This window comes from Stenella coeruleoalba, assembly GCF_951394435.1.
Source record: "Stenella coeruleoalba genome assembly, chromosome: X".
Lineage (NCBI taxonomy): Eukaryota > Metazoa > Chordata > Mammalia > Artiodactyla > Delphinidae > Stenella > Stenella coeruleoalba.
Window position 1 is genome coordinate 54,752,166 of NC_137152.1, and position 16,098 is coordinate 54,768,263.

Sequence of the window (16,098 nt, forward strand, 5' to 3'; positions counted from 1 at the left end):
ATATCTCTTTGCAATAGTGACTTCATTTCCTTCGGATATATACGCAGTAGTGGGATTTCTGGATCATATGGTGGTTCTATTTTTAATTTTTTGAGAAACCTCCACATTGTTTTCCATAGTAGCTGTAAGAATTTACAGTCCCATCAACAGTACACAAGGATTCCCTTTTCTCCACATCCTGCCTTGCCTTTTTAAATTAAAAAAAAAATTAATTTATTTTTGGCTGCACTGGGTCATCGTTGCTGCATGCGGGCTTTTCTCTACTTGTGGAGAGCGGGGGCTACTCTTTGCTGTGGTGCACGGTGTTCTCATTGTGGTGGCTTCTCCTGCTGCGGCAGACAGGCTCTAGGCACGCGGGCTTCAGTAGTTGTGGAATGCAGGCATAGTTGCTCTGTGGCATGAAGGATCTTCCCGGACTAGGGCTCAAACCCATGTCCCCTGCATTGGCAGGCGGATTCTCAATCACTACGTCACCAGGGAAGCCCTCTCCCTTGCCTTTTTGATGACAGCCATTCTGGTTTTTTTTTGTTTAACATCTTTATTGGAGTATAATTGCTTTACAATGGTGTGTTAGTTTCTGCTTTATAAAAAAGTGAATCATTTACACATATACATATGTTCCCACACCTCTGCCCTCTTGCAGCTCCCTCCCGCGCACCCTCCCTAACCCACCCCTCTAGGTGGTCACAAACCACTGAGCTGATCTCCCTGTGCTATACGGTTGATTCCCACTAGCTATCGATTTTACGTTTGGTAGTGTATATATGTCCGTGCCACTCTCTCACTTTGTCCCAGCTTACCCTTCCCCCTCCCCATATCCTCAAGTCCATTCTCTAGTACGTCTGCATCTTTATTCCTGTCTTGCCCCTAGGTTCTTCATGATCATTTTTTTTAGATTCCATACATATGTGTTAGCATACAGTATTTGTTTTTCTCCTTCTGACTTACTTCACTCTGTATGACAGTCTCTAGGCCCCATCCACCTCACCACAAATAACTCAGTTTCATTCCTTTTTATGGCTGAGTAATATTCCATTGTATATATGTGACACATCTCCTTTATCCATTCATCTGTCGAAGGACAATTAGGTTGCTTCCATGTCCTGGCTTTTGTAAACAGGGCTGCAATGAACGTTTTGGTACATGATTCTTTTTGAATTATGGTTTTCTCAGTGTATATGCCCAGTAGCGGGATTGCTGGGTCACATGGTAGTTCTATTTGTAGTTTTTTAACCAATGTCCATACTGTTTTCCATAGTGGATGTATCAATTTACATTCCCACCAACAGTGCAAGAGGGTTCCCTTTGCTCCACACCCTCTCCAGCATTTAATGTTTGTAGATTTTTTGATGATGGCCATTCTGACCAGTGTGACATGATATCTCATTGTAGTTTTGATTTGCATTTCTCTAATGATTAATGATGTTGAACATTCTTTCGTGTGTCTGTTGGCAATCTATACATCTTTTTTGGAGAAATGTCTATTTAGGTCTTCTGCCCAGTTTTGGATTGGGTTGTTTTTTTTTAAATATTGAGCTGCAGCTCAGCTGCTTGTAAATTTTTGAGATTATTCCTTTGTCAGTTGCTTCATTTGCAAATATATTCTCCCATTCTGAGGGTTGTCTTTTCGTCTTGTTTATGGTTTCCTTTGCTGTGCAAAAGATTTTAAGTTTCATTAGGTCCCATTTGTTTATTTTTGGATTTATTTCCATTTCTCTAGGAGGTGGGTCAAAGTATCTTGCTGTGATTTATGTCACAGTGTTCTGCCTATGTTTTCCTCTAAGAGTTTGATGGTGTCTGGTTTACATTTAGGTCTTTAATCCATTTTGAGTTTATTTTTGTGTATGATGTTAGCGAATGTTCTAATTTCATTCTTTTACATGTAGCTGCCCAGTTTACCCAGCACCACTTATTGAAGAGGCTGTCTTTTCCCCACTGTATATTCTTGACTCCTTTATCAAAGATAAGGTGACCATACATGCGTGGGTTTATCTCTGGGCTTTCTATCCTGTTCCATTGATCTATGTTTCTGTTTCTGTGCCAGTACCATACTGGCTTGATTACTGTCGCTTTGTAGTATAGTCTGAAGTCAGGGAGCCTGATACCCCCAGCTCCATTATTCTTTCTCAAGATTGCTTTGGCTATTCGGGGTCTTTTGTGTTTCCATACAAATTGTGAAATTTTTTGTTCTAGTTCTGTGAAAAATGCCAGTTGTAGTTTGACAGGGATTGCATTGAATCTGTAGATTCCTTTGGGTAGTAGAGTCATTTTCACAATGTTGATTCTTCCTACCCAAGAACATGGTATATCTCTCCATCTATTTGTATCATCTTTAATTTCTTTCATCAGTGTCTTATAATTTTCTGCATACAGATCTTTTGCCTCTTTAGGTAGATTTTCCTAGGTATTTTATTCTTTTTGTTGCAATGGTAAATGGGAGTGTTTTCTTAATTTCACTTTCAGATTTTTCATCTTCACTGTATAGGAATGCAAGAGATTTCCGTGCATTAATTTTGTATCCTGCTACTTTGCCAAATTCATTGATTAGCTCTAATAGTTTTCTGGTAGCATCTTTAGGATTCTCTATGTATAGTATCATGTCATCTACAAACAATGACAGCTTTACTTTTTCTTTTCCAACTTGGACTCCTTTTATTTCTTTTTCTTCTCTGATTGCTGTGGCTAAAACTTTCAAAACTATGTTGAATAACAGTGGTGAGAGTGGGCAACCTTGTCTTTTTCCTGATCTTAGTGGAAATGGTTTCAGTTTTTCACCATTTAGGATGATGTTGGCTGTGGGTCTGTCATATATGGCCTTTATTATGTTGAAGAAAGTTCCCTCTATGCCTATATTCTGGAGGGATTTTATCATAAATAGGTGGTGAATTTTGTCAAAAGCTTTCTCTGCATCTATTGAGATGATCATATGGTTTTTGACCTTCAATTTGTTAATATGGTGTATCACGTTGATTGATTTGCATATACTGAAGAAGCCTTGCATTCCTGGGATAAACCCCACTTGATCATAGTGTATGATCCTTTTAATGTGTTGCTGGATTCTGCTTGCGAGTATTTTGTTGAGGATTTTTGAATCTATGTTCATCAGTGATATTGGCCTGTAGTTTTCTTTCTTTGTGACATCTTTGCCTGGTTTTGGTATCAGACTGATGGTGGCCTCATAGAAGGAGTTTCGGAGTGTTCCTCCCTCTGCTATATTTTGGAAGAGTTTGAGAAGGATAGGTGCTAGCTCTTCTCTAAATGTTTGATAGAATTCGCCTGTGAAGCCATCTGGTCCTGGGCTTTTGTTTATTGGAAGATTTTTTTTTAATTAATTATTTATTTTTGGCTGTGTTGGGTCTTTGTTTCTGTGCAAGGGCTTTCTCTAGTTGCGGCGAGCGGGGGCCGCTCTACATCGAGGTGTGTGGGCCTCTCACTATCGCGGCCTCTCTTGTTGTGGAGCACAGGCTCCAGACACGCAGGCTCAGCGGCCATGGCTCATGGGCCCAGCTGCTCCACGGCATGTGGGATCTTTCCGGACCGGGGCACAAACCCGTGTCCCCTGCATCGGCAGGCGGACTCTCAACCACTGCGCCACCAGGGAAGCCCTGATATACTTTTTAAATAAAAGGCACTGACGGTATGAAGTTCATGCTGGGCACTGCTTTAGTAATTCAGATTCTGTTATGAGGTATTCTTGTTATCATGATTTTCTTGATTTTCCATTATTACTGTTGTTTAAAATGTCCAACTGGTCAAGGGTTTTGTTTCCTGATTCCATTATTAATTTCTAGTTTTACTGCATTGTGATCAGATAATGTTGTCTGTTTTATTTCTATGTCTTAGAATTTTATTCACGTTTTTCTTTTTTTATTCAGGTTTTTCTTGTGATCAATTTTGTAAATGTTCAAAGGGCACATGAAAAGAAAATGAGTTTTCTATTCTCAGGCTATAAAGTATGTTTTCAGGTTATACAGTACATTTCTATTAAATCTTCCATACTAAGAATGTTATTTAGGTATTCTCTGTCCTTTCTTTTTACTGTTTGTATTCTTTTAAATTCCTGCCATAGATTGAGAGAGGTGAACTAAATTTCATGTGTTTATGTTCTTCCTTATAATTCCTATAGTTTGATATCAAAATCCATCAAAGATATCATGCATGAACACACACAAAATGACAGACCAGTAATTTCTAAATATTAGGAAGCCAAATTCATCAGCCTTTTAAAAAATAATAATACACCATGACCAAATAGGGGTTATTCCAGAAATGCAACAATGACTCAATTTTAGGAAATATATTATTATAATTCAATATATTAATACTTCAAAAGAGAAAAACCATATGATTATCTCTATAGAAGCTTAAAAGACATGTAATTCAATTCAATATCTATTGAGTTTTTTAAAAATTCTAACTAAAACAGAAACAGATGGACATAATAAAGTCTATCTAATAATACCATCCTTAATCAGGGAACAGTAGCAAACTACTATGTAAGTTCAAAAGGTTTACTATTATTTTGATTATTTCATAACAAAATGTTAGCAGTATCCGATATTGTAATTTTGGTTTGGAAAACTCTGTAGCCTACATTTAGTCAAAGTTAAAACTTGATTAAATTAGACATCAAATCTAGTGACCTAAGAGCAATAAAGTCATGTTGAACAATTATGGTCCTATTTTTATACTCAATACTATACTTCAATAAAAATCAAGGTAAAAAATGTTCTTACTCTAAGTAGTATGCCAAAGAGTCAAAATACAGACATACCACGGGGAAAAGCTAGCTCTTAAAGAATCATTTGACTGGTTATCAAGTATTGCATTGGGACAAATTTCTGGTGATAAAGACTAGGTTAGTAAGATTTGAAACCCCTTTTATAACTGTGTTACCAAACTCCCAGTCCCACTGTACCTGTTTCTTTCAGGAGATTCCAGATGTCTCTGCATTTATGGATCTGATCAAGTGCACGATTCAGTAACATGGTCTATTTGGTAAGAAAGCCATGAGAAAATTAGTCTCAACCAAACCAAACTTTAAGCAAATAAAAATATCATTTTCACTAAAAACAGTTAAAAATAAAACTATAGAAAAATGAAAGTATAAAGTGAATATTTGGAATTTATATATAAATATTAGCCTCTCTCTATATTTTTTTACTTTTCCTTAATGTTCCAGAAAAATGAGGATTATATAGAAAATCTTGAACATTATCAATTTCTTTAATAATCTAGGATAGACGAGAAGCACTTCCAGAATGGTGGTATAAGGAGAGCCATGGATCCTCTCCCCAGCAAAACTACCATAACTGGTGAGAATTTTAAAACACAATCATATAAAGTCTCTGGAAATTGCCCTGACGGCATATAGCAAATGGGGAAACATCTATTCCAGGAAATCTAAGAAGTCTCAGTAAGAAGAGTGAATACCTGTAGCAGTTGAGCCATGATCTGCTCACTCTCCTCCAAGCTCAGTGTGATGTAAGTGCACTTTAGGTGGGTGTGGCCAAGAAGATGGGGCTCACTCTATCCTTAGTTTCCAGGCTAGGGATGACCAGAATGGGCATGCTGCCAGTACTTCTCATCCCCCTCCCCAAGATCTGTATTGCATGAGTTCTATTATAAATAGGCACAACTGAGAAGACTTGAGCTCTCTTTTTCTACCCAGTCCCCATACCAGACATTGCAAATTGAGAATACTGGGTCTCAATCGCCCTCACCTCAGCTTGCTTATAAGATAGAGTTTCCATGCTGGAAGAGGCAAGCCAAGAATGCTAGGGACTACGACTTTTGCCTAGCCCTGACTCATAGAGCTGTATTGTCACTCTGATATAAATGGGTCACTGTCCCTGCCTCTAGTTTCAAAGCAGTGGTATAGAGTTTCTGCTCAGGAGGAGAGGAAGGCCATTAGAAGAGTGAGCTCTGTAATCACCCTCCAGAGACTGACTTTTATTGACATAGAATTTGAGGAAGTTCGAGTCTAAGGGCACTATAAAAAAGTGGAGATTTTGGTGTGGGCAATTAACAGGAGGTTGGTAACTAATGATATCGACAAGCCAAACAGTAGACCAGCTAGAAGTTTACAGAGAGAACCAGGGGAAGAGAAAGCTAAGAAGATTCCCTATCCCTTCAAAGGGGCATTACTTTAATTGGATCAGACTGTGGAGCAATTTATGCCAAAGAGCATTTCCAAACACTCACATGAACGTGCACACACACACACACACACACACACACACACACACACACACACACACACACACACACACACACACACACACACACACAGCAGTCACCTAGTAATTAGCCAAGATTTACATCTGTGTGTGATACCAATAAAAGAAGCCCATTCAGAAGCTTAACAGGGAGATCACAGAAAGAGATAGTCAAAAATAACCCTGCTAAAACTTCTTTCATCCCTTTTCAGGGGAGGGGTCAGGGTGACTGCAAAGGCAAAGACTGTAATCTCTGACAAGTAATATCAGAAGCTGTATACTACTATACAGCTGTGGGAAATAGACTGCACTGAACTAGCCCAGCCAAATCACTAAACAAATAAACAAGCAAATATTAACAGCAAGTCCCAGATGGGGGGGAATCAGTATCCAAAGATGTTCCAATATATTATGCAAAATGTCCAGTTTTCAACCAAAAATTATAAGATATGCAAAGAAACAAGAAGTATGACCCAAACACAGGAATACACAGGAATAAAGTAGGCAACAGGAACTGACTTTGGAAAGGTCCAATGTTGGAATTTAGCAGACGTAGATTTCAAAGTAGCTATTCTAAATATGTTCAAACAACTAAAGGAAACCACACTTAAAGAAGGAAGGTATGATGACAATGTCAGGAAATGCAGAATCTTGATTAAAAAGGCAGTGGGATAACATATTCAATGTAATGAAATAAAATATCAGTCATCCAAGAATCTAATATCCAGCAAAACTATCTTTCAGAGCTGAAAGCAAAATAAATTCTCAGATTAAAAAAAGCTGAGAGAATCTTTTTGCTAGCAGAACCATTTTATAAAAATGCTAAGAGAGATTCTTCAGGCTGAAAGCAAGTGACACCAGACAGTAATCTGAATCCAAAGGAAAAAACAAAGTGTACTGATAAAAGTAATTATGCAACTGTAAAAGAAAGTATAAATATATATTTCTTCTTTCTTCTCGTTTTAAAAAAACAACTGTATAAAACTATATATAGGTTTTTAAATACCATTTCACCAACCCAAGAAGAAAATACATTCTTTCTCAAGCACACATGGCACTTTATCCAGGACAGACCATTTGTTAGGCCACAACACAGACTTCAAATAAATTTAAAATAACTTGAAGTCGGGCTTCCCTGGTGGCGCAGTGGTTGAGAGTCCGCCTGCCGATGCAGGGGACATGGGTTCGTGCCCCGGTCCAGGAAGATCCCACATGCCGCGGAGTGGCTAGGCCCATGAGTCATGGCCGCTGAGCCTGCGCATCCGGAGCCTGTGCTCCACAACGGGAGAGGCCACAACAGTGAGAGACCCGCGTACCACACACACAAAAAATAATAAAATAACTTGAAGTCACACAAAGTATGTACTCTGTCCACAGTGGAACAAGATTAGAAATCAGTAAGATAATAATAAATAATAATAAATTTGGGAAACAAACATGTGGATATTAAACAATAGATTCCTAAATAAACAATGGGTCAAAGAAGAAATCATAATGAAAATTAGAAAATATTTTGCGATGAATGAAAAGAGAAAAACAAACAAACCAATACTTATGGGATGCTGCTCAAGCTATGATGCTATGGTCTGAATGTATGCCCCCAAATTCATATGTTAAAATCATACCCCAGAGGTGAAGGTATTAGCAGGTGGGGCCTTTGAGAGATGCTAAAGTCATAAGGATGCAGCCCTCATACATGAGATTTGTGCTTTTTATAAGAAGGTTCCAAAGAGATCCTTGGCGCTTTCCATCATGGGAGGACACAGCGAAAAGGTGTCAGCTATAAAGGAGGAAGAGAGACCTCATCAAAGAACACAACCCTGCTGGCACCTTGATCTTGGGACTTCCAGCATCCAGAACTGTGAGAAATAAATTTCTGTTGTTTATAAGCTACCCAGTCTATTGTGTTTTGTTATAGCAGCTTGAATGGACTGAGACAGAAAATTGGTACTGATTGGTGGGGTGCTGCTGTAACAAATACCTAAAAATATGGAAGCAGCTTTGGAACTGGGTAATGGGCAGAGACTGGAAGAGTTTGGAGGAGCATGCTAGAAAGTCTACTTTGCCATGAATGGACTGTTAAGGGAAATTCTCTTGAGGACCAAGAAAGAGAAGAGGAGAGCTGTAGAGAAAGCCTCAGTCTTCTTAGAGAATATCTAAGTGGTTGTGAACCGAATGTTGGTAGAAATATGGATAGTAAATGTCATTCTGATGAGGTCTCAGATGGAAATGAGGAACACTGGAAACTAGAGGAAAGGAGGAAAGGCCATCCTTGCTATAAAGTGGCAAAGAGCTTGGCTGAATTGTGTTTGTGTTCCCAGTGTTTTATAGAAGGTAGTACTTGTGAGCGATGAAATTGATATTTGGCTGAAGAAATTTCTAAGCAAAGTGTTGAAGAGTGGCTTGGTTTCTCTTGAATGCTTATAGTAGAAGAGAGAAATGATTTAAAGGTGGAATTGTTAATCAAAAATTAATCAGAGGGGCTTCCCTGGTGGCGCAGTGGTTGAGAGTCCGCCTGCCAATGCAGGGGACACGGGTTCGTGCCCCGGTCCGGGAAGATCCCACATGCTGCGGAGCGGCTAGGCCCGTGAGCCACGGCCGCTGAGCCTGCATGTCCGGAGCCTGTGCTCCACAACAGGAGAGGCCACAACAGTGAGAGGCCTGCGTACCGCAAAAAAAAAAAAAAAAAATTAAGCAGAATTTTAAAATGTGGAAAATTCTCAGCCCATTAATATTGAAAGAAATAAAAAAGCATCAAAGGGAGAGAACACCAAGGGTGTGGCTGAATTGATAAGAGATTGCTGTGGATGAACCATCTCAACAGAAGCTAGGAGCTATTCATCAAGACAATGGGCAGATTGGTCAGCCATCTAAACAGAAGCCAGGACCTATTGTCCAAGGCAAAGGAAGAATAACCTCAACAGCAGATCAGAGATCTTTGGGGCTGGCCCTCCCATCAGGGGCCCAGAGTGCAAGGGCCTGCGGGGCGGAAGGATTTCAAAGGAGGGGCCCACTGCAGCCCAGAGCCATCTCATCTCCTGGGCTGTGCTCCTCAAGTTCCCACACCATGCTCCTCAGACACCCCAAGTGCAGTACAGGCTGCTGTGGTTGTCCCTCCAGAAGGCACAGGTTGCAAACCTCTGGAAGGCATCAGCTTGGTGTTTTCTCCCTGGTATTCAGAGTCCAAGAGCTGGGGGGCACTGCTGCCCTCTCCTAAATTTCAAAAGATGCCCCAGAGACCGTCAGGGCCCAGGCAAAGAACCTCTGTAGGGGAGAACCACTGCAGAAAGCCCTCACTAGGGCAATGCCCCACAGAGCCTCCTACCCCAGACCAGCAGAGCCACCTTGTGGAATTCCAGCCTGAACCCTAACTTGTGAGAGCTGCAGCATGTACTGCACCTGGCAGAGCCATGCAGGTGGGGTCTAGAGGCTTGGGGGCCCAACTGTAGCCCCAGTGGGTTCAAAATGTGGGGCACCAAGACAAGGAGGATTGTTTTTAAGCCTTGGGGTTTAATGTTGTTTTCCCCATTAGGTTTTGGGCTTACCTTTGTAAGCAGCTCTTTGTAGGAAACTGCCCTCAGCAGGAAACCCCTTTTCTTGTCAATTTAGCAAAGCTATATTGTAACTAACTTTTAAATCAGGCATCCCCATGCTCTACTCATCTTTGGCCCAAGCACACCTTTCAAATCTTTTGATCACACAATACCTTGCCTAACCTGTTGGTTCTTTCCTTAGATCAAAGAAGTAGAAATGAAGGATAAGTAGTTAACAGAAGACCAGATCTCTTCCCTAGCTTCCCCTTCAGTAACAAATTGTCCTGTTCTAGGATAAAGATGTGGTTCCTTGATGACTTACAATTACTATATATATTTTAAAGCATCCCTCACTTTCCCCAGCTCATACTCAGGAGACTAGATGCAATGTTGATAGGATTATGCAGTCTATATTGCTTCATAATATACTTATTTGGAAATACTTCAGTTGATGAGGATTTAGAGAACAAGGAACAGATGTAAATAATAGAATCCAACAAATCTTCATTAGAGAAAGAGCACCATGGTCTAACTCATAGGGGCCAGACTAACATGGGGCAAGGCAGAACTACATCTTCAATTATCTAAACAGATATCCATTCAAAAGCAAAGAAGATTATAGAAAGGTTACTAGGTTAGAGAGTTCTTAGGAAACATAAGTGTGTGCAAGAGAAAGAACACAGGAAAAAAAGAACAGTGTTAGAAACAAACAAAATAATTAAGGATCATACTTAAGAGTTTGTGAAATTTCCCTCACGTCAATTTGATCTCTATTCACTGAGATACAAATTTAACAGACTCAGGACTACCAACTTAAGAGGGAAAGCTTTTAAAAAGTTAAAACTGCTATGTGAAAACAAGATGTTATTGTTTTCTTAGTAAAGCAAAAGACCTTATTGTGAGAATACCATTGAAACAGAGCACGACCCTGTGGGGCCCTCCTGGGGAATAAAAACCTTTCCGTTCCCCCATTTCTTGTTTGTAGAATAAAGGTTTTCAGCCTCCTAGACCTTCCCCGAGTTCCAAAGGGCAGATTCAAACAGTTACTAATTAGAAGAGTGAGGGAATGCAGAAAGAATACAATACTGCAGGATGGTGGTCCTGGTTCCTCCTTGGGGGATGTGGATAACAGTTTGATATATATCTCTGAGTTCTTCTACAGGAACTAAGGCCCCCACCCAGGTGGAGGATGATAACTTTAGGCTGAGCACAAACATGTGGACCCCAGACTGGTTGGAACCAGAAGGCTGATGATTGAGATTCCTGGAACACCATCCTGTTACCTCACCACCAACCAATCAGAGGAGGGTTACACACTCTGCATCACCTTCCCCCCAAATTTTGCATATAAAAACTTCTTCCCTGAAATCCACTGGGGAGTTTGGGTCTTCTGAGCATGAGCCACCCGTTCTCCTTGCATGGCCCTTGCAATAAGCCTTTCTCTGATCCAAACTCTGACATTTCAGTTTGTTTGGCCTCACTGTGTGTGGGGCATATGAACTTGAGTTCGACAACACCCTTACTTGTTAGAAGCAAAATGTTTGTTTTGGTTTTGCTCTGAGGCTCGTAGATTCTTTTTTTCATCTTCTTTTACGATGGAAAGGTTTCTAAAAAGAAGCCCCTTTACTCCTCAGGACAACGACTTTATCTTCTTTATCCCCAGTACCTAGCAGAGTGCTTGGTACTCATATGTTTTTCAAGTTGAACTCAACAAGGGAAGAGAAAGAAAACAAAATATGTTGGCAGAGATCTGCTAAGAGTTTGTTCCAGATGTGAAGAATCATATAAAAGAACAGATTAACAGAAGGAAGAGAATAAGCACCAAGAAGGATTTTATACCAACTGGAAAGAAAAGAAGCTGGTAGGTATGGGAGATGGTGACGTTTTCTTTGTCTAGGGAAGAGAAAAAAGCAGAGAGACCTAGAACTTAAAACCATACAAAAATGCTAGTGGTCCAACTTGGTGACAACTTTCTTAGCTTCAAAGAAGGAAGGTAAAGAACTAAAGACAAACCAAAGAATACTCTGGTAGATGGGAGAGCAAGATGTTCATGTTGGTATCTCCTAAAAGGGGTAAGGTTTAAGCTGAGAGTGGAATTCAGGTAAAAGTAGGAATTCTGTCTTCTTCTTAAAACTGAGTTAATGATAAAATATTTAAGAATGTGGGCCAAAGAAAGCAAATGCAATTGAGTGACGAGAAACAAGCCAACTAAATAATTTCAGATGGCTATCAAAGCTGTTGAAGTAAATGAGTGCTTCCTTAGAGGATGTGTGAAAGGAAACAGAAATAGAGAAGACACTCCTATGGACCACATGTGATCACAGGGAGATGATTAAGATAAAGACTATTTCAAAACAGATTCAGAAATAATGATTCATGGCAAGGGGCATTTTAAAAGAAGAGGCCAAGCGAAATGTGACCTTTCCTTAGGAAGGAAGTAGCCATTACAAATCTTTGAAATCAACATGTTGCTAGAATGGAGGAACGGATTCTTTAAAGAGAATCAAAAACAATTGCATCAGGGAAAGCAAACATACCAAACAGCACACTGAATGCTTGTGTTTTTCCTGAAGGTTGCACATTACCTGTTCGGAAATTGTTGAAGCTTTTCTCCCTTTCTCTAGATCAATTGCAGATGCCACAAGTAAACATGTTTTCTGTGCAATCAGAACTGCTTGATCAGAAGGACAAAACTGGGACAGCTGATAAGAAATAACCAGAACATCAATGAATAGTGAGAATTCTGCCAGGTGAACACAAACAATCAGAATGAAAATCAGCAAAATCCTGTCTGAATGACAAAATTCAGCTGGAAAAGCACATCTCACCTTAAAAATGATATAGACTGTAACACTGATCTATGGTTTTAATTTTCTATTACTTTCTATTGTTTTTTTAGCACCTTTCTAGAGATTAAAAAGCTTCATTTCTTCACAATTTTCCTATCTTTCCCAATGACAAGTACTGTCATTTGGCCCTGTATTTCTATCTAGTGATTTACTTCTTGGTTTACGTTGTAATTTCTAAGTGATTTTCCCCCTGGCAAATAGATTTCCCCTTTGCACTGAATAGAGCTGAAATTAGTACCTATATTGTTCATGGTTGAAAGAGACAATGTCAAATCTTGACAGGCATTAGGCATAACCTCATCATTAAACCTTCTCCTCCAGCTTTAGAAAAAAAATCCCATGGGCTGTGCTCAGAGCAGGGGGCTGAAGAAATGGCTCCTCAATTTACAACACACCCAACAGAAATCTGAGTTCACTGTGACAAGGGGCACAAACTTGTGGCCTTCCTATGAACAAATACCCAACACATGTCCCCCTGTAGCTCCACATGGCTTCTGGGTAGGACCAGTGGGACAGGTCTCAATATTGGAAGAAAAGCTACAGTATTTAGTGGGGAGGTTTGCCACCTAGAGCCAGTGAGGTCCACACATGAGTGGGCCATAAGTGGTCTTACAGACATAAAGACTTTGAATCTCTTTATTCAAGGGAAAAAAAATAGATTCCAACTATATGCCATTCTGGAAAGGCAAAACTATGCAGACAATAAAAAGATCAACGGTTGCCAGGAGTTTCGGGGGGAGAGGGGAGCTGAATACACAGAGTACAGAAGTTTTTATTGAGCAGTGAAATACTTTGTATGACATTGTAATGATGGATATATGTCATTATACTTTTGTCCAAACCCACAGAACATGCAACACTACTCACTTCAGTAAAGTGAACCCTAAGGTGAACTGTGGACTGTGGTTTTATGATGTGTCAATGCAGTTTGTCATTGGTTTAAAAAAGAAAAGGGGGCTTCCCTGGTGGTGCACTGGTTGAGAGTCCGCCTGCCGATGCGGGGTACACGGGTTCGTGCCCCGGTCCGGGAGGATCCCACATGCCGTGGAGCGGCTGGGCCCGTGTTCCACGGCCGCTGAGCCTGCGCGTCTGGAGCCTGTGCTCCGCAACGGGAGAGGCCACAGCAGTGAGAGGCCCGCATACCGCAAAAAAAAAAGAAAAGGTACGACTCTGTTGATAATGGCTACGCATGTGTCAGGACGGGGTATATGGGGGAATTTCTGTACCTTCCTGTCAATTTTGTGGTAAACCTAAAACTGCTTTAAAAAAAAAGTCTCAAAAAAAAAGAGAATTAACACTCAGGGTAGACATTTTTGGCAAAACTTTTGTTTTGCTTATATATGCATGCATATTATATATGTGTGTGTTTGTTGGACTGTGATGTCAAAGGTATTTTTTAGATCAAAAGTTTGCAGGCCACTGTAGTTAAGTTATACTAGCAAATAAAAGCACAAATTAACCTCAAAAAAAACCAAACCTCCCGGCTTTGTAGTACAGTAAAATTCTAGGCTACTTGATTCTAACATGGAATCCGACTAGTGCTATCATGAATGTCAAAACTGAAGCTAATTTATTTCACCTAATTAAAATGGAAATTATACCTAAACTTTCAAACATTATTTCTTAATCTCCCCAAATATTTAGTGATCATAATCATCGCCATCATTTAACTAATAGCATTTCAAGACACCCAATCTCTGTACATCTCAGGTGACTCATATATAAAATGAGGGAGTTGTGCTAGATTATTTCTATAGTTCGTTCCAGTTCTAAAATATTTAATCTACCTCAACATATCAGACTGCATACTCCAGAATGTGTATGAGGGATATTCTTTGCCACCTCTCCTTTCATCCTCTAATCAATACTTGATCCTCTTTCTGGCATTTAACCTCTACCTTGGAGGATAACACCTATTTTAAAAGGCTTATAACTGCAAAACAAGCTCACAAATCCTTACACACAAAACCTGCTCTCAGAAAAATTATAAAGCAGGTCCAAGCTTCTTAGCATCCTTTTAACCTCCTGTTGTCCCCAGATACCTATTCAATATTCCTATAGACTTATACCCATAACCCTTCCTAATGTTTTGGTAATTGACAACTTCTTAGAGTATTCCCTCCTAAAGATAGCTATATTTTGATATAGGTTCTGAGAGACTGAAATTCCTTCAAAGATAAAGGAATAAGTCTCTTATGGTAGAACTTTAGGCTCCATGATGGTTGTTTGTGATACTTCAGTATGGGGAGACCTGCCTCATGTTCTCGTATTATACCCTATAGGGATCAAATTCCCCTTAGGTCATTCCTGCTTAAACATATATTAAAAATTCCTAGATTAAAAGCCAATCTCACTCTATACTTAGTCATTGACTATACTCATAGTGGTCATATCCTTGTTGTGATCCATATGTGAGATACTTGTTGGAAGAGACTTACCTTATAAGAAATTATGAAAAATTCTCTCATTGTCACTGGGTCTTTGTTACATTGCACAGCCAAGTTCCAAGCTGAAAGTTAACATGAAATAACATAATTATGAAAATTTACTGTTTAACCTGTACCATTATAATCTCCACTACCTACATCTTTAATATTAACACACTAATGAGGGGTTTCTCAGGGGTTAAAAAAAAGCTAACTTTAGGTTTTTAGAGAAATTTTTTCCAGGTAAATTTAGAGACTTCCATCACTTCCAATCTTTAATTCTAGGACAATGGCCAATGGAGATAGTGTTGGATTTTTTAAAATTGGGGACATATGATAAATTCTTACTTGGCACAAATCCATCTAAAAAATGAGGATCACAGTGAGGAGTTCACCGACTGAGATTAAGCAAGTTATCCTTGTACCCATAGCTACAAATGGAAGATCCAGAATTTGAATCCACATCTGATTCTACCACCCCACAATGTTTCCCATAGCCACAGAATTTCCTTTTACCTGTTTTTCGAAACCAATGAGCTTCATTAGTCCTTGAGCCTGAAGTCGAGACTTCTCCATCAAAATACTGAGCAAGTTTCGGGAGTGCTGCAGTCAAACAGGAAAATCTGATATTGAGGTCTTTTACTTTATACTCTAGCAAAGTTGTTAATCCTGCTTTAAAAACAGTCAAACATGAGCTTGAATATAGAAAGTTCTTTTTTTATGCGTGTGCATGGGTGCATACCAAAAGTAATTTAAATGACAAAAAGCATTACCAAGCTCCAAGGAACTGTTAACTCAAACTCTGGGGAACAAACACATCTTTGGAGAGATTTATAATTTTAATTAGAGCAATCATTCACCACCTGAGGTAGAAAGATATGATTTACATGTAAGGAAACAAAGAAGAGGAATAATCATTTAAAACACTGAAAAGGAGATTGAGGATTGGAAGAGTATTGATAGGTTGGCATAATATTTACTGAGCTCCTACAGCAAGCACAGTATGGAACTAGAATGTGCCGTCATCATCAGAAAGCATTTATTACATACTCATGTGCCCTTCTGAGAGATA

General features: G+C 39.5%; 1 protein-coding gene across 5 annotated transcripts in view; it reads right to left on the minus strand.

The window, feature by feature from the left end:
- Positions 1-16,098, minus strand: part of TEX11 (testis expressed 11) — a 373,435-nt gene that overhangs the window by 58,823 nt on the left and 298,514 nt on the right. For all 5 annotated transcript variants that reach the window (XM_079911723.1, XM_079911722.1, XM_079911724.1 and 2 more), the window contains 4 exons: positions 15,543-15,629; positions 15,039-15,109; positions 12,337-12,453; positions 4,919-4,991 (listed from right to left, as the gene is read on the minus strand). In XM_079911723.1, coding sequence (XP_079767849.1) covers positions 4,919-4,991; positions 12,337-12,453; positions 15,039-15,109; positions 15,543-15,629 — 348 coding nt within the window. The remainder of the gene's footprint in view (positions 1-4,918; positions 4,992-12,336; positions 12,454-15,038; positions 15,110-15,542; positions 15,630-16,098) is intronic.